General features: G+C 38.9%; 1 protein-coding gene across 4 annotated transcripts in view; it reads right to left on the bottom strand.

The window, feature by feature from the left end:
• The window catches only part of KIZ (kizuna centrosomal protein), a 174,980-nt gene that overhangs the window by 59,857 nt on the left and 100,478 nt on the right, over nucleotides 1–14,645 (bottom strand). For all 4 annotated transcript variants that reach the window (XM_075564044.1, XM_075564047.1, XM_075564045.1 and 1 more), the window contains one exon: nucleotides 5,206–5,287. In XM_075564044.1, coding sequence (XP_075420159.1) covers nucleotides 5,206–5,287 — 82 coding nt within the window. The remainder of the gene's footprint in view (nucleotides 1–5,205; nucleotides 5,288–14,645) is intronic.

Below are 14,645 nucleotides of genomic sequence, written 5' to 3'. Positions count from 1 at the left end.
ATCAAACACAAAAGGACAAACGTCATATGAGACCACTACTATAAGGATAAACACCAAGCTTTTGAGCTTGCCCAATATCGGCAACTTAAACCAAATCAAACTAAATTCACTGTCATTGCATCAGTGTCAACTCAAAGTAACCCTACAGGGCAATGAAGAACTGTCCCTCTGAGTTTCTGAGCATGTAACTTTTTAAGGGAATATTATGACCCATCTTTCTCCCCTTGACTGACTGGTGGTTTTGAACTACTGACCTTGCAGTTAGCTCAAGAAGCTGAGAGAATGCCAAACATGATAGACCCACAAGGTAAAACATCATGACACATTTGAGTCAAGCCATCCAATAGCAAAGAAAGGAGAAAATCCTGCGAGCAGCTAGGGAGAAAAGAGTAGTCACCTAAAAAGTAAGACTGGTGATAATAAGTGCAGACTTCTCAGAAAAAAATCAAGCAGGCAAAAAGAAAATGGAGTGACATATAAAATCCTGAAAAACAAACAAACAAAAAACTGCCAAGAATCTTATAGTCAGCAAAATTATTTCTCACATTAGAAGGAAAAATAAGGGTATTTATAAAGGATGAAAATTAAAAGAATCTGTAAAAACAAGACCATCATAAAAAATACTAAGGGAGGGTGGATTGGAAAGGGGGAACTGATTACAAGAATATACATATAACCTCTTTCCTGGGGGATGGACAGCAGAAAAGTGGGTGAAGGGAGACATCGGATAGTGCAAGATATGACAAAATAATTTGTAAATTATCAAGGGTTCATGAGGGAGGGGGGAATGGGGAGAGGGGAAAATTGAGAAGCTGATGCCAGGGGCTTGGGTGGAGAGTGGATGTTTTGAGAATGATGAGGGCAATAAATATACAAATGTGCTTTACACAATTGATGTATGTATGGGCTGTGATACGAGTTGTATGAGCCCCTAATAAAATGATTTAAAAATACTGATAAGAACATTTTGGACAAAGAATCAACAACAGCAGGCAAACTTTAGAGCGATATACAAATCAACAACACCCAGAAGTCAATACAATGCAAACAATACTCAAAACAACACAGAAATAAAAGACAACTTCACTAAAAGAGAGATCATTGGAAAGGAACTCAATATATACAGAAAAACACTAAACAATACAATCAAACAACTCATCCTCCGAGACACATACAGAGAACTCAACCCAAGAGCAGCCCAGTATAAATTCTTTTCCAGGACACATTCTCCAGAATAACCCACATTTTAGTTCAGAAAACAAGTTGTAATCAATTTGAAAACATTGAGATTCTATAACTCATTTTATTAGGCCACACACTATAAAACTAGAACTCAACGGTGGAAAGGAAAGGGATAAAAAATCAATTGCATGGAAACTGAACAAACTACTTAAGAACAACTGAATCAAATAAAGAATGCTCTTTCAAAATCCTTGAAACAATTGAGAATACAACACACCAAAACCTTTGGGACACAGCACAAAGGTGTTATCAGATGGCAATGTATAGCAACAAATATACATATGGAAAAAAATGGCGCTGCAAAACTTGATGTCCATCTGTAGTAGAATGAAACAGGATTCATACCTCAACCCATGCATAAAAAATAAACTCAAAGTGGATCAAATACCTAAATGTAAAACCTAAAGCTATTACGATCATCAATGAGAATATTCGGTTAGATCTAAGGGCCCTAGTGCAGGGAATACATGGACTATCAAATATAACAAAGAAGTACACACAGTAGAAGATAAAAGAGATGTCTTAAAATAAAACACTTTTATACGTCAAGAGCTTTCATCAAAAGGGCAAAATGAATGCCCACAAACTGGGAAGTGATATTTAGCAATGACATAACAGCCAAAGAACTAGTTAGTAAAACCAACAGAATTCTGCAAACCACAAGAAAACAAATCTTAAAAGTTGGGCAAAGGACCTGAATAGACAATACACAAAGGATGACACCAGAATGGCTATCAAGTACAAGAGGAAATGCTCTCCTTCACTAGCCATCCAGGAAAAGCAAGTCAAAACAACAACCAGATACTATCTAACACCAACAGTCATAACCCAATTAAAAAAGCCACAGAGAAAAGTAAGTTCTGGGGAGGGTGTGGGGAGATTGAAACTCTCATCCACTTCTGGTGGGCTTGTAAATATGTACCACCCCTGTGGAAAGTGATAGGGCGATTCCTAAAACAGCTGGCAATAGAAATACCGTATGACCAAACAATAACTTTGCTGGGCATATACTCCAAAGAAAAAAGGGACTGATCACAACAGAGGTACGCTCTCCTATATTCGCTGCAGCACAATTTACAACACCAAGAAGCGGAAACAGTCCAAATTCCCATCAGTAGGAGAATGGATTTAAAAAACTTTGGTATAGTCACACAATGGAATACCCTTCATCCCTAAAAAACAGTGCTGGAACCAGGAAACACCTCATGATATGGACATATCTGCAAATCATTTTGATGAGTGAAGTGAGTCAATCACAAAAGGGCAAATACTGTGCGAGCCCATTGTTTGTAGGGTGAACACCCCGATGAAGACAAAATCCCGCACTAGTCAGGCTCTCTCACACAAGTGCCCACGAACCATACACAACCCTTTCTATATGCGGATCTTGAAAACTGCTTTGAGAGAGAAGTCCTCGCTTCAGCGGGGTCAGATTTTCAAGAGCAGGGGAAAGGACAATGATCATTTAGTAACTTCCATGCAAAAACATGATTAGGGCCCCCCAGACCAGCATCCATTCCAACCAGAGTGATGTGATACTGACAGGAAAATCTAATCAAGAGGCTGGAAGGGGAGCATACACATCTTGGAGAAGACAAGGATATTTCTGTTGATAGAAAAAGGAAGAAGACAAATCTTTTAGTGTGGAATAAAATGACTAACAATATTTTCACAAAACCCAAGAGAAGAGAATGCCTGATACGAGGCTCCTAATAGGACACATTGGTCTGGGTTTCTTTTTACCCCCAGGGAACCAGGCCATGGGCCATAGAATACTGGGACATTGAACCCTGGATCTTGGAGAAGCACAACTGAGACAGTTAAGGCTTATTATGCCAACCTAGCTGATAAACACATGTGGAATTAATTGAAGAGTGGAGAGATAAATGGCTTGGTGAGCCTCACCTTTTTTTTCCCTTGGGTCTCTTGCTCTCTGATGGTTGGACCAGGCTGCAGCTGCCTAAACCAGTTACCGGCTTCAGCTGGCAAGGGTCACTTTCTGTGAGACATCCCTGAGGAGAAGCCACATCGATCTACCCTGATGCAACCATGGGTGCTGGAGCAGCTGCGTGGAGACCCCTGCCAGTGCGGAGATGCTTACATACTCACTGATTCGGCTTTCCTCCTGCAGTCAGCATTCTTGTATGTGTTTTGTGAGATTGAGGAGGACTTTGTATATTGGTGTTGGGCATATGGGCTAATGTTGGACTTATGGGCTTAGACACCACCGGGTTGGGATGCTTTCGTAATGTACACTTACCTTTTATATAAAACTCTCTCTTATATACATATGAGTTTCTGTGGCTTTATTACTCTAGTCTACCCAGACTAACACAACAACACATTACAAAAGCCATACCAGAGGGATGCGATATGGAAACCCTATTAGGTGAACTGTGCTCTACCCCAAACTCTACTGTAACTCTAAGGACTTAAAGCCAAAATTCCAAGGAGTGTGAAGCAGCAGAGGACAGCTATGTTAAGAGTACAGATGTGTTGGCAAGTAAGCTAACATTTATTTAACGACTTCAGTGCCCTACTTGATTGTTAAGATATGTATTATTCCAGCAGACCTGTGTCTGACATTGTCAGTGGATATTATTGTAGGCTTTCCTTGACCACCGGCTCCCATTATTTGTGTAAACAGTCATGTAAGGATTGAATCTGTGAAAGTCAATAATTCATGGACTGTGGTTTGTAGTTGGTTGTTTAATCTTCCTTTCTCAATTGTGTTTTAAATGCACTGGCATGGGCTCAATCAATGACACTATAAACAGAAGGACTTTATGCACCAAAGAGATGATCGATAGGATGCTCTACCATAAAATCACAAAGAAGTCTCTAAGGCAGCAGTTCTCAACCTGCAGGTCATGACCCCTTTGGGGGTCAAACGACGCTTTCACAGGGGTCACCCGATTCATAACAGTAGCAAAATTACAGTTATGAAGTAGCAATGAAAATAATTTCGTGGTTGGAGGTCACCACACATGAGGAACTGTATTAAAGGGGCATGGCATTAGGAAGGTTGAGAACCACTGCTCTATGGTGACCTAGAGACACTTAATCTTAGCTCCAATATAAGAACAATTATTTCTTATGGCATGGCCCTGCTCTATACACACCCTCATGAAGTAAGCATGGAAGATGGGAGTGCTATAGCAGTGTGGTGCAGAAGTAGGATGGCACTTGGCTAGCAGAAAGAATAGCAACAGGTGTCTTACAGACTTGTTTTCAAACAAGCAGCCATCTAAATGGAATATCAACTAAGTCCACATCGAAGAAGCATACCAACACCTGTGATCCAATGAGTGGAAAAGATATAATCAAAATCTGAAAGGGAATGGTATCAAAACTTAAATTATGAAATTCTGGTTTGCAGAAGGCTACAGATGACAGTGGGAGTCCAAAATGCATTCGTAATAAGCCTATACGTGTAAGATTAGTAAGATCTACACATGTAATAAGCCTCCAGTGATTCCCCTCTGACGACAAATGAGGGGTGGAAATAACCAGGTTATTAGACAAAGGAGTATTGGAGAGACAATTATAGTAGATTAAAATGATAAACCTGACCTGAATGGTTTGATCTTCCTTTGGACACACTCTGAGCTTGATGTGATTTTTAATATTTTCTGTTTGTTTTTTCCCCACATTGCTGCTTGTTGGTGGTACCATTCTTGACTCCCTATGTTTTTCAGTATGTGACATTTGAATTGAGTGAATCTACAGAGTAGGTAGAATAAAGGTTGCAGGAAAGGGGCTGATATCAAGGAGCTTAAGAAGGAAGAAAATATTTTGAAAATGATTATGGTAGCAATTGTACAATGGTGCTTGATATGACTGAACTATTGAAAGATATGATGTCTTGATTATATCCTAAAAATTATTTGGAAGGGAAAAGTTATTAATTTTCATCCTCTGGTATTCCATTTTATCTGCAACAAGTTTAAAGTGCGCAGGTACCTCTTTGTTGAGAGAACGACCTTGTTCTTTTGTTGTGGTGATATGCTGACCCAATAAATCTGAATGTGGTGCTTGTTCTGATCTACAAAACAGAAGCAGGAAACACAGAGAAAAGTAACATTTGGTTATTATTAATGAAATATAAATATTTTTGAGGGAATGAGTTAGTATAATATAGCTTATGTAGAAATGTCTGGAACTTAAAATATTCTGAACTAAAGGAATATCCAGGGTCAAAGTATCTTTTAAAAAATTAATTTTAGATACACTAGAAGGTACAAAAATAATACAGAATATTCTGCTTACCCTTTAGCTAGTTCCCACACTGGTAACATCTTATATGACTACATTATATGATTAAAACTGGAAACCTAGCTCTGATATTATATAATTAACTCAACTTTGACATTATACAATTAATTCAACTTCAGATCTAACCACTTTTCCCATATAGTCTTTGTGTGTGTAGTCCTATGCAATTTGTCATAGGTCCTTATCCTATCCCTCTTGGGATGATTCCAGTTACATTTTAGCCAAACCTAAAATATGAGGCTAAGTCAAAAAGTATTACTAGTATGATTCAAGGTCCATTCCAACAACATGTGTACAAACATATTTCTATAAGTATTCAGTGGCACGGTGGAAGAAAGCCTGGTGATCTGATTCTGTAATGATTGAACCCACTGCTATTGAGTTCGTTGATTTACAATGATCCTGTAGGACAGAGTAGAACTGTTCCTGGGGCTTCTGAGGCTGCAGATCTTTACAGGATGAAAGAGTCTTATCTTTGTCCGTAAGAAACCCCCGTGGGCAGTTCTATCTGTAACACATGAGGCTGCCATAGCTGTAATCGACTTTAAACAATAGGTAGCTTTTCTGGTTCAGCATTACCTAATTACAACTTACTTATAACATATTGATAATTTTGATTAAGGATTTAAATGAAGACAAAAATAACACCTGAAATGTTGTTCTGAACAGAAAAGACAGAATGAAATAGACAGAAAAAAATAAACTAATTTTTTTCATACCATAACCTAAACCTAGGGTGGGGCTGGCAGGCCATATACGGATTATGAAATCATCGATACCAATTAGCATCAAAGGTCTCACCACAGAGAAGCAGCTCTGGCCATCGCTTTAGGGGTGGGTTAATTAAATGTTTGACCAGTATGGACCATGAGTGATGTTATAAATATAAAAATGGCCCTTGGATCCGAATTCTACCTTGCAGGGCTGGATAGGACAGAGGCTGTACACTGGTGCATATGAGGGTTGGAGGTACAGGGAATCCAGGGTGGATGATACCTTCAGGACCAAGGGTGTGAGGGACGATGCTAGGAGAGTGGAGGGTGAGTGGGTTGGAAAGGGGGAACTGATTACAAGGATCCACATGTGACCTCTTCCCTGGGAGAGGGACAGCAGAGAAGGGGGGAAGGGAGACTCCGGATAGGGCAAGATATGACAAAACAACGATGTATAAATTACCAAGGGCATATGAGGGAGGGGGGAAGGGGGAGGGAGGAGGGGAAAAAAAAGAGGACCTGATGCAAGGGGCTTAAGTGGAGAGCAAATGCCTTGAGAATGATTGGGGCAGGGAATGTATGGATGTGCTTTATACAGTTGATGTATGTATATGTGTGGATTGTGGTAAGAGTTGTATGAGTCCCTAATAAAATGTAAAAGAAGAAAAGAGAAAAAAATGATTAGGGCAAAGACTGTACAGATGTGCTTTATACAATTGATGTATGTATATATATGAACTGTGAAAAGAATTGTATGAGCCCCAATAAATTGTTAAAATTTAAAAAACAAACAAACAAAAAAAAAAACTTGAAGGACTCACAACTCTCTCATGGGAGTGAGTTGCACTGAGCCATTTGTACTGCTTTATAATTTAACTGTTCATTTCTTGTATTATCTATCTATCTGAATATAATTTAACAGTTCATTTCTTGTGTTATATACATCTGTATCTATATAACATTATCAGCAATCTGGTGTTCTCTCTCTAGAGAACCCTGTCTAACACGTGCTGGAACTGTGGTTGGATGATCTTCAGCACACAAGGGAGAAGAGAAATCGAGGGGGCTGAGTGGTTGGGATTGAACATTGGGTGTTGAGTGATTTGAAATGTTGGATGCAGAGCTGATGGTCTGAAATGTAAATCTCTCTACCTAATTCAAAATAAAAATTAAAAAAAAAAAATGGCCCTTGGAAAAAAAAGGCTATCCACCCCTGGCCTAGACCGTATAAAAGATTCAATCTTTCAACATGTATTTGAGAGCACAACTGGATGACTGGATCTGAAAGAAGCCAATTATAGAGACAAGTAGCTGTACCTAGAAACACAAAACAATGATGTTCTCATTACTCTTCCATATAAAATAAAACAAATAACAATTTTTATGTTAAAATGTTTTGACAAGGCAATAGCAAGCAACACTTTTATCAATCTAAGTCACATGGATCATATTATAATATCTCATGGTTGTCTAAAATAATTATTTGTTATTCAACTAATAATAATAAATCTTTCCTATGAAGATCTTTTAACACAATATATAATGACAGAAAAAATGTGTATGTTTAATTTTCATTTGTTTTATTTTATCAGTAGGAGCTCAGAAGTATCCAGAGTGTGGAATGGTACAGATGCCTCACTTTACAGATAATTGGATCAAAGAAACAGATGTCAACTGCCCTGATTTAATCAGGGACTCTGCCATACCCACCTTTCTGTGCAACAAGGCTTAAGGATTTCATATCCATTCGTTGCTTTCCATTCTGTTTGGTACAGCACCAGAGTCATTAACAAGTACAGATAATACGCTCTTTACAAATCTGAGTTTCTGGAATGGTTAATCAAATTGAATAGTTACTGCTTGGGTACCATGGAGATTACAAGCAGACAGGAATATGTAAATTAGAAGACTTTCCAGCAATAACTTCTGGGTACTGAGGGGCACCAGGATAAGGCAAAGAGGGCAAGGACTGCAAACAGTAGAAAGAAGATTGTGGACTTTAAAGATCTTACTGTGGTCCCTCAAAAGTCATATAGGCAGTATTTTTCCAGGGCTGAAGGGAGCAGGATAGTGACAATCAGTGTGCAGTACTGACTAGGGCACATCCAGTCTCAGCACACATGGCAATGGTAGCTGTGAAAGAGCTCAAACTCACTGTCACTGAGGCAAGGCCAACTCACAGCGAGCCTGCAGGGCAGGCTAGAACTGCCCGTGTGAGTCTCTGAGACGAACTCCTTGAGTAGAAAGCCCTGTCTCTGGCTGGTGGTTTCAAGCTGCTGACCTCACAGGTAGCAGCCCAACGCATAACCACTATGTTACCAGGACTCCTACCGCTATGAAAGAAAGCAATATTCACATCAGCAACTGTCTCCGACACTTTTTGTCTGGCTTCAAAAATATGATAAAGAAAGTCTTGACATTTCCAAAGATTCATTTAGGAATTCAACAGAGGAAATGGAGGAGAGGTAATAAACTAGTTACCAAATAGAGAGTATTGGAGAGCTGATTTAAATGGTTCAAACCATGTCACTTGATCCACCGTCTGATACACGGTGGGCCTGATCTGGTTTTCAACATTTTCTGTTTGTTTACTTTTTTCATATTGGCATTTATCGCTGATATATTTTGTCATCGTGAGTAGCTGTTTGAAATTTTCTTTTATGCTTTTCTGTCTTTCTGTATATGAAACCCAGGATTGGTGAACCTGTAGAGACAACAATTAGAGTAAGGATTCCTGGGGGTACAGTGGAAGAGGGGCACAGGAGAGCTGATGTTAAAGAGTTCAAGAAGAAAGAGCATGCTTTGCAACTGACTGTGGTAGCAATTATATAATACTGCTTGATGTGATTGAACTATGGAATGACATGGTATCAGTATGAGCTCCCAATAAAATGGTGTTTGGGAGGGGGAGGGAGTTGTACAATCATCATCACAATCAGTTTTAGGGCATTTTAAACTTCATTCTTGTATTCATCGCGATCAGCTCTCCCCACCCCCGAACATCCTCTGTCATGTCACCAAGGAACCGTCAATCCAGCTACTATCTAGTTAGATGTACCTATCCTGAATTTCACATACAGAGAAACATTAAAACAAACAAAAAACCTAGCAATGATAATAGAGAAAAACAGATAAAAACCTCAATAGAAAGAAAGTATGAAATACTAAAAAATAGAACAAGTTTAAAATGGATGAAGAGGAAGATCAAATGATAAGGCGCTACACTTGAACCTGACTGCATTTGCAATCTACTTTCTCTCTGCATTCTGCACAATAGCAAGGATTTCCACATCCCTGATCTATGGTCAGAGGGGATTCACCAGAGGTTTAATTCAATGTGCATTTTATCCTCACTTTTTAAAAAAACATAAACTTTAAAATGGGTCAAAAGATTATCAAATGATATTATATTTTAACATAACTACATCTGCCATCATCGACTTTATAATGCTGTTTGACAATAGGGCTTTTCACAACCCTGAAATATAATAAGTGGGATGATCCAAGGATTATAAATAATATAATCCAAATCTGAAGGAGGGAAAGGTTTTAATTGTGAACACCTGGCTTGCAGAAGGCTACGGATGACAGTGGAAACCCCAAATCCTTTTACAGGGTTCCCGCATGGATCAAGCCTCCAGTCCCCTCTGATCATAAAGAGATGTTCGGAGCAGATAGGCCCAATGCAATGTGTCATTTGATTTCCTGACTGCTGCAACCACCAGCATTGATTGTGGATCTAAGTAAAATGAAATACTCGACAATTTTAATCCTTTCTTGTTTAGAGTAATGCTGCTTATTAGCCCAGATGAGAGAATTGTTTTACTTATGAACTGTAACCCATATGTATTTATGAATTGTAATCCATATGTATTTTTTCAGTAAGTCTTTCTAATCTTTTTCTCTTTCAGTAAGCAAAATTGTGTCAAGTGTATGTGGCAGGTTGTTAATGAGTTTTCCCGTAGACCTAATGTCTTGTTCTTCTACATTTATGTTATTTGCTTAGCGTTTAGAATGAATTAGTATGGCATGGTGAGAAGACATAAACCTGATGCATGTTTTTTTACTGATTTTAAAACATGTATACCATATATACTCACGTATTAGCCAAGTTTTTTTCAGCATTTTTTTATAAATCATTTTATTGGGGCTCATACAGCTCTTATCACAATCCATACATACATCAATTGAGTAAAGCACCCTTATACATTCATTGCTTTACAGCATTTTTATGTAGGTTTAGTGGTAAAATTAGGTGTCTTGGCTGATATTCGGGTTGGCTTATACTCAAGTGCATACAGTAAGAATTTTCTTGTTCTGGTTAAATGACTGTCTCTTGCTCTATGTACAGGTGTTACATGAACACAATTAAGTGTTTTGAAGCTGCATTCTTCATCGTGGTACCCATAATTTGTTAGAATCCACAGAATTGAATGTCTGCATAGTCAATGATCACAGGTAAGTATAACTAAGGTATTCTTGCTTTCAGTCAAGGTCAAACTGACATGAGTAAAGGTATTTTTTATTCTACATCTTCCCTTCTAATCTAGTTTGAGTTTCTGGCAGTTCTGTCAACATACTACTGTGACTCCTGTTGAATTATCTTCAGCAAAATGGTACTTGGTTGCTATAGTAAGGATTTTGATGATTGCGTCATCAGTCTGTTGGGTCATCTCTCTTTAGAAGGGGCATGACTATGGAGCTCTTCTAGTCAGTTGACTAGATGGCTGTCTTTCAAACTTCTTGCCATAAGCAAATGAGTGTACATAGCATGTATTCATTTGTTAAAACATTTTGATTGGCATCCTGTAAATTCCTGTAGCCTTCTTTGCACTAATGCTTTCAGAGCAGCTTTGAAATCTTGCTTTGATACCATTGAGTCTTGTTCATATACTATCCTCTTAATGGTGGACTGCTGATCAATGATGCACAACTCTGTATTCCTTCCATCTCCTTTTGAGGCTTTCTGTGTCATTCCACTCTGTGCCCATAAAATTCTTGAATCTGAAACCAATATTCATCTGTTATACTGTAATTGCTTGTATTTTGCCATGATACTGGAGACTAGGTCACCAGTAGTTTCACATATCAGCAGTGTCTCTCAATGTGGGACAGGTTTCAGTGGAGCTACCAGTATAAGAGAAACTATGAGAAAGAGTCTTGGTGTGCTTCTTCCATGTGGGCTTTGTTGCTTCTCAGCTAGATGGCTTCTTGTTTATCTTCAAGCCTTTAAGACCCCAGATGCTATATCTTTTGATAGCTGGGCACCATCAGTTTTCTTTACCACATTTGCTTATGCACCCACTTTGTCTTCAGTGATAGTGTCAGAAAAAAGAGCATCATGGAATGTCAGTTTATTATAACAATGTGTTCTTGCATTGAGGGAGGACTTGAGTAGAGGCCCAATGTTCATCTGATACCTTGATACTTAACATATATGTACATAGATCTATTTCCCAATCATTATATATAAATATATTTATATGTACATGCCTGCATGCCTGTGTTTAGACCTCTATAAGTGTCCTTTGCCTCCTAGTTCTTTCCTCTATTTCCTTTTATTTTCCTCTTGCTGTACTATTATGTTCAGCCATCATTTGGGTTTCAATAACCCCTCTCAGCTATACTGCCTTTGATCAATCTCCGCAAGACATCCTATGCCCTCCTCGCCATCAATTTTAGATTACTTGTTCCCTTGTTCCTGGGTTTGTTGACAACCCCCTCCTTTCCTCCACCTCTCCCTCTCTTGTGTCCCGCCAGAACCATCAGTCCCATGTTTTCTCCTCCAGATTTTTATCCCACCTATCTGATCTAGGTAGACATGCAGAGACAATAATAAGCACAAAAACAAGCCAGAGCAAAACAAAACAAAACAATAACAACAAAAAAAAAAACAATGACATAAAAAGAAAAGCCTATAGTTTGTTTGTTGACCTTTAGGAGTGTTTTCCGGTCAAGTCTGATGGGTTGCCACACTTTGGTCCCGAAAGTCTATTTTTGGCATTCCCCAGGGATTTCATTGCTTTGTTCCCCTTGCTGCTCTGTTGTATGCCCTTAGTGTTTTGCCCTTAGTGTAATGTTTTTATATTCATTCTTAAAAGCAACATTTCAAGTTGTATCCTGAAATCCATTGCTGTCAGCTATCTATCTACAAGGAAGACTAGTTAATATAGCTTATTATTCAAATTGATACACTCACCACTAATGTCAAAGATGAAGAAATTAAAGATTTCTAGCAAGTAATAAGAACTACCAACAAGATAGCAAATGAGACAAATATACTGAATAGTCCCTCTACAACAATGACTTGAGAGAACAGATATAGATAAGAAACTTAGAGCTCTGAGTGACTGAGGAACAGAGAGATAAGTGAATTAATACTGACAGGGCGAAAAAGCAGGACACAAGCAGAAAGAGATGAAACAGTTATAGAAGTTAAGAATTATATGAACACCATTAAGAGAAATAACATACGTGGAACAGGAATTCCAAAACAGGAAAAGCAATTTTTAAAGTGGACAGAGGAAATTGTTTAAGAGTTGGAAGAAACTTTCCTTGCCATCATGAAAGGTGAGAAGAAATGGGTTCTTTCATAGTATTTGGCTGGGTTCTCTAGAGATGCAAAACCAGTGATACTTGTATGTGTAAGTATATATGTTTATATCAATAAATGGCTCATACAGTGGTAGATGTGGATAAATCCGGTCTGGTTCAAGCCCATGGGTCAGATGAAAGCTGAAGGCTTCTCCTGCTCCTGTAGCTACAGGGGCTTATGAACAGGAAGCACAAAGGCCATATGCTGGTGGATGCCTGCATGAGATTGGCTAAATGAACCCAAGGTTGGCAGTCTTTTGATGGCATCTTGGATTGGCAGATGGTGTTAACAGGAGGTTGACAAACCAGATGCAGAATCCATATCCAGCAATAGAAGTGAGCCACCTTCCACACATTAGCAAATAATATTATGAATACACCACAGCCTGAACAAAACTTCACTCAATCATGTGAAGGCTGTGACCAGATTAAGGAAGTCTATTCTCCCTACAACAGCAGGCTGCTACGTAAAAGAACCCATCATGGAATTGACCACACTATGCTAGATCAGATTATGGAAGAAAACAGACCTCCAAAAGAAAATCACTACACACATACATTTTTTTCTTCAAAAATCAAAGACAAGTAAAGAATCTGTAGAACAACTCAGGAAAAACAAAACATTAATTACAAAAGGGACCCAATTAGACTAAACTCTGATTCCTCAGCAGAAACCAGGTAGGCAAGAGATGACATTCTATGGTGGAGTTAAGTTTCTTAAAATCGTTTTTCTATCCAAGTTTCTGCCAAAAGAATAAACAAAATCTATCTTGGAAGAAGTACAGCCAGCAATGTTCCTGTAGTTGTTCCATAATCTAGTGTCAATTTGAGAGGATTACAAGTGAAGGGGTTGGAGTCTGGTCTTATAACCAGTGAGGTCTCTGTATGCGCATGACCTTCTCCTGAGAATTCTGGGAATTCCTGTTTTTTCCTGCTTAGAGGCAAGAGACACTTCTCTTTCTCAGCACATTCCCTTTGAGACTCTCTACTGACAAGGCTGATTCCCTGCGAGACATCTGGGATGAGAAGCTACATGGACCTATCCTGATAAAACCAGACCTCTGGAGCAGGAGAAGTCACATAAAGACCCCTGCCAGCACTGAGATGCTCACAGTGCCATTGGATCCACAAGACTTCCAACTCACTGGCCTGTGATCTTCCTGCATTCGGTATAATTGCATGTGTTTCGGGAGTCTGAAGAGGACCTTATAGATGGTTTAGGGCATATGGGCTAATATCGGACTTAGGGACTTGATCTGGACCGGGCTGGGATGTTTTCTCAATATTCAATTGCTATTGTATATAAGCCTCTTTCTTACTCACATTTGAGTCTTTATGGATTTGTTTCTCTAGTCTCTCCGGACTAACACAGTTCCTTATAAGCAAGCATTACAAATCTTCATCTCCCATACTTAGCACATGTTGTCAGGAGAGACTAGTCCCTGGAAAAGGACATCCTGCTTGGTAAAGTTGAGGGGTAGTGAGAAAAAGAAAGGCCCTCCACAAGATGGATTGGCACGTGGCTGCAACAGTGGGCTCGGATATAATAACAACTGTGAAGATAGTACGGGACCAGAAAGTGTTTTGTTCTGGCAGTGGTGGTAGATGGATAGTTCATGGAAAACTCAATCTTTCAGAGGAGAAACCAATGGTCTAAACACTATAAAAACATCCTTGTCTAGTAGACATAAATGCCTTACCTTGCACCTACAATCAGAATTTGGCATGCTAGACTTTAGGGAGTCATGCAATGGAGTTAGTTTGTAGAAAAGTAGGCCAAAAGTCACTCCTCTTAAAAAACAACAACAAAAAAACAACCCA

The sequence above is a fragment of the Tenrec ecaudatus genome, chromosome 12 (assembly GCF_050624435.1).
Source record: "Tenrec ecaudatus isolate mTenEca1 chromosome 12, mTenEca1.hap1, whole genome shotgun sequence".
Taxonomy (NCBI): domain Eukaryota; kingdom Metazoa; phylum Chordata; class Mammalia; order Afrosoricida; family Tenrecidae; genus Tenrec; species Tenrec ecaudatus.
The sequence above is the reverse complement of the archived record's forward strand: the minus strand, read 5'-3'. Positions and strand labels throughout refer to the sequence as shown.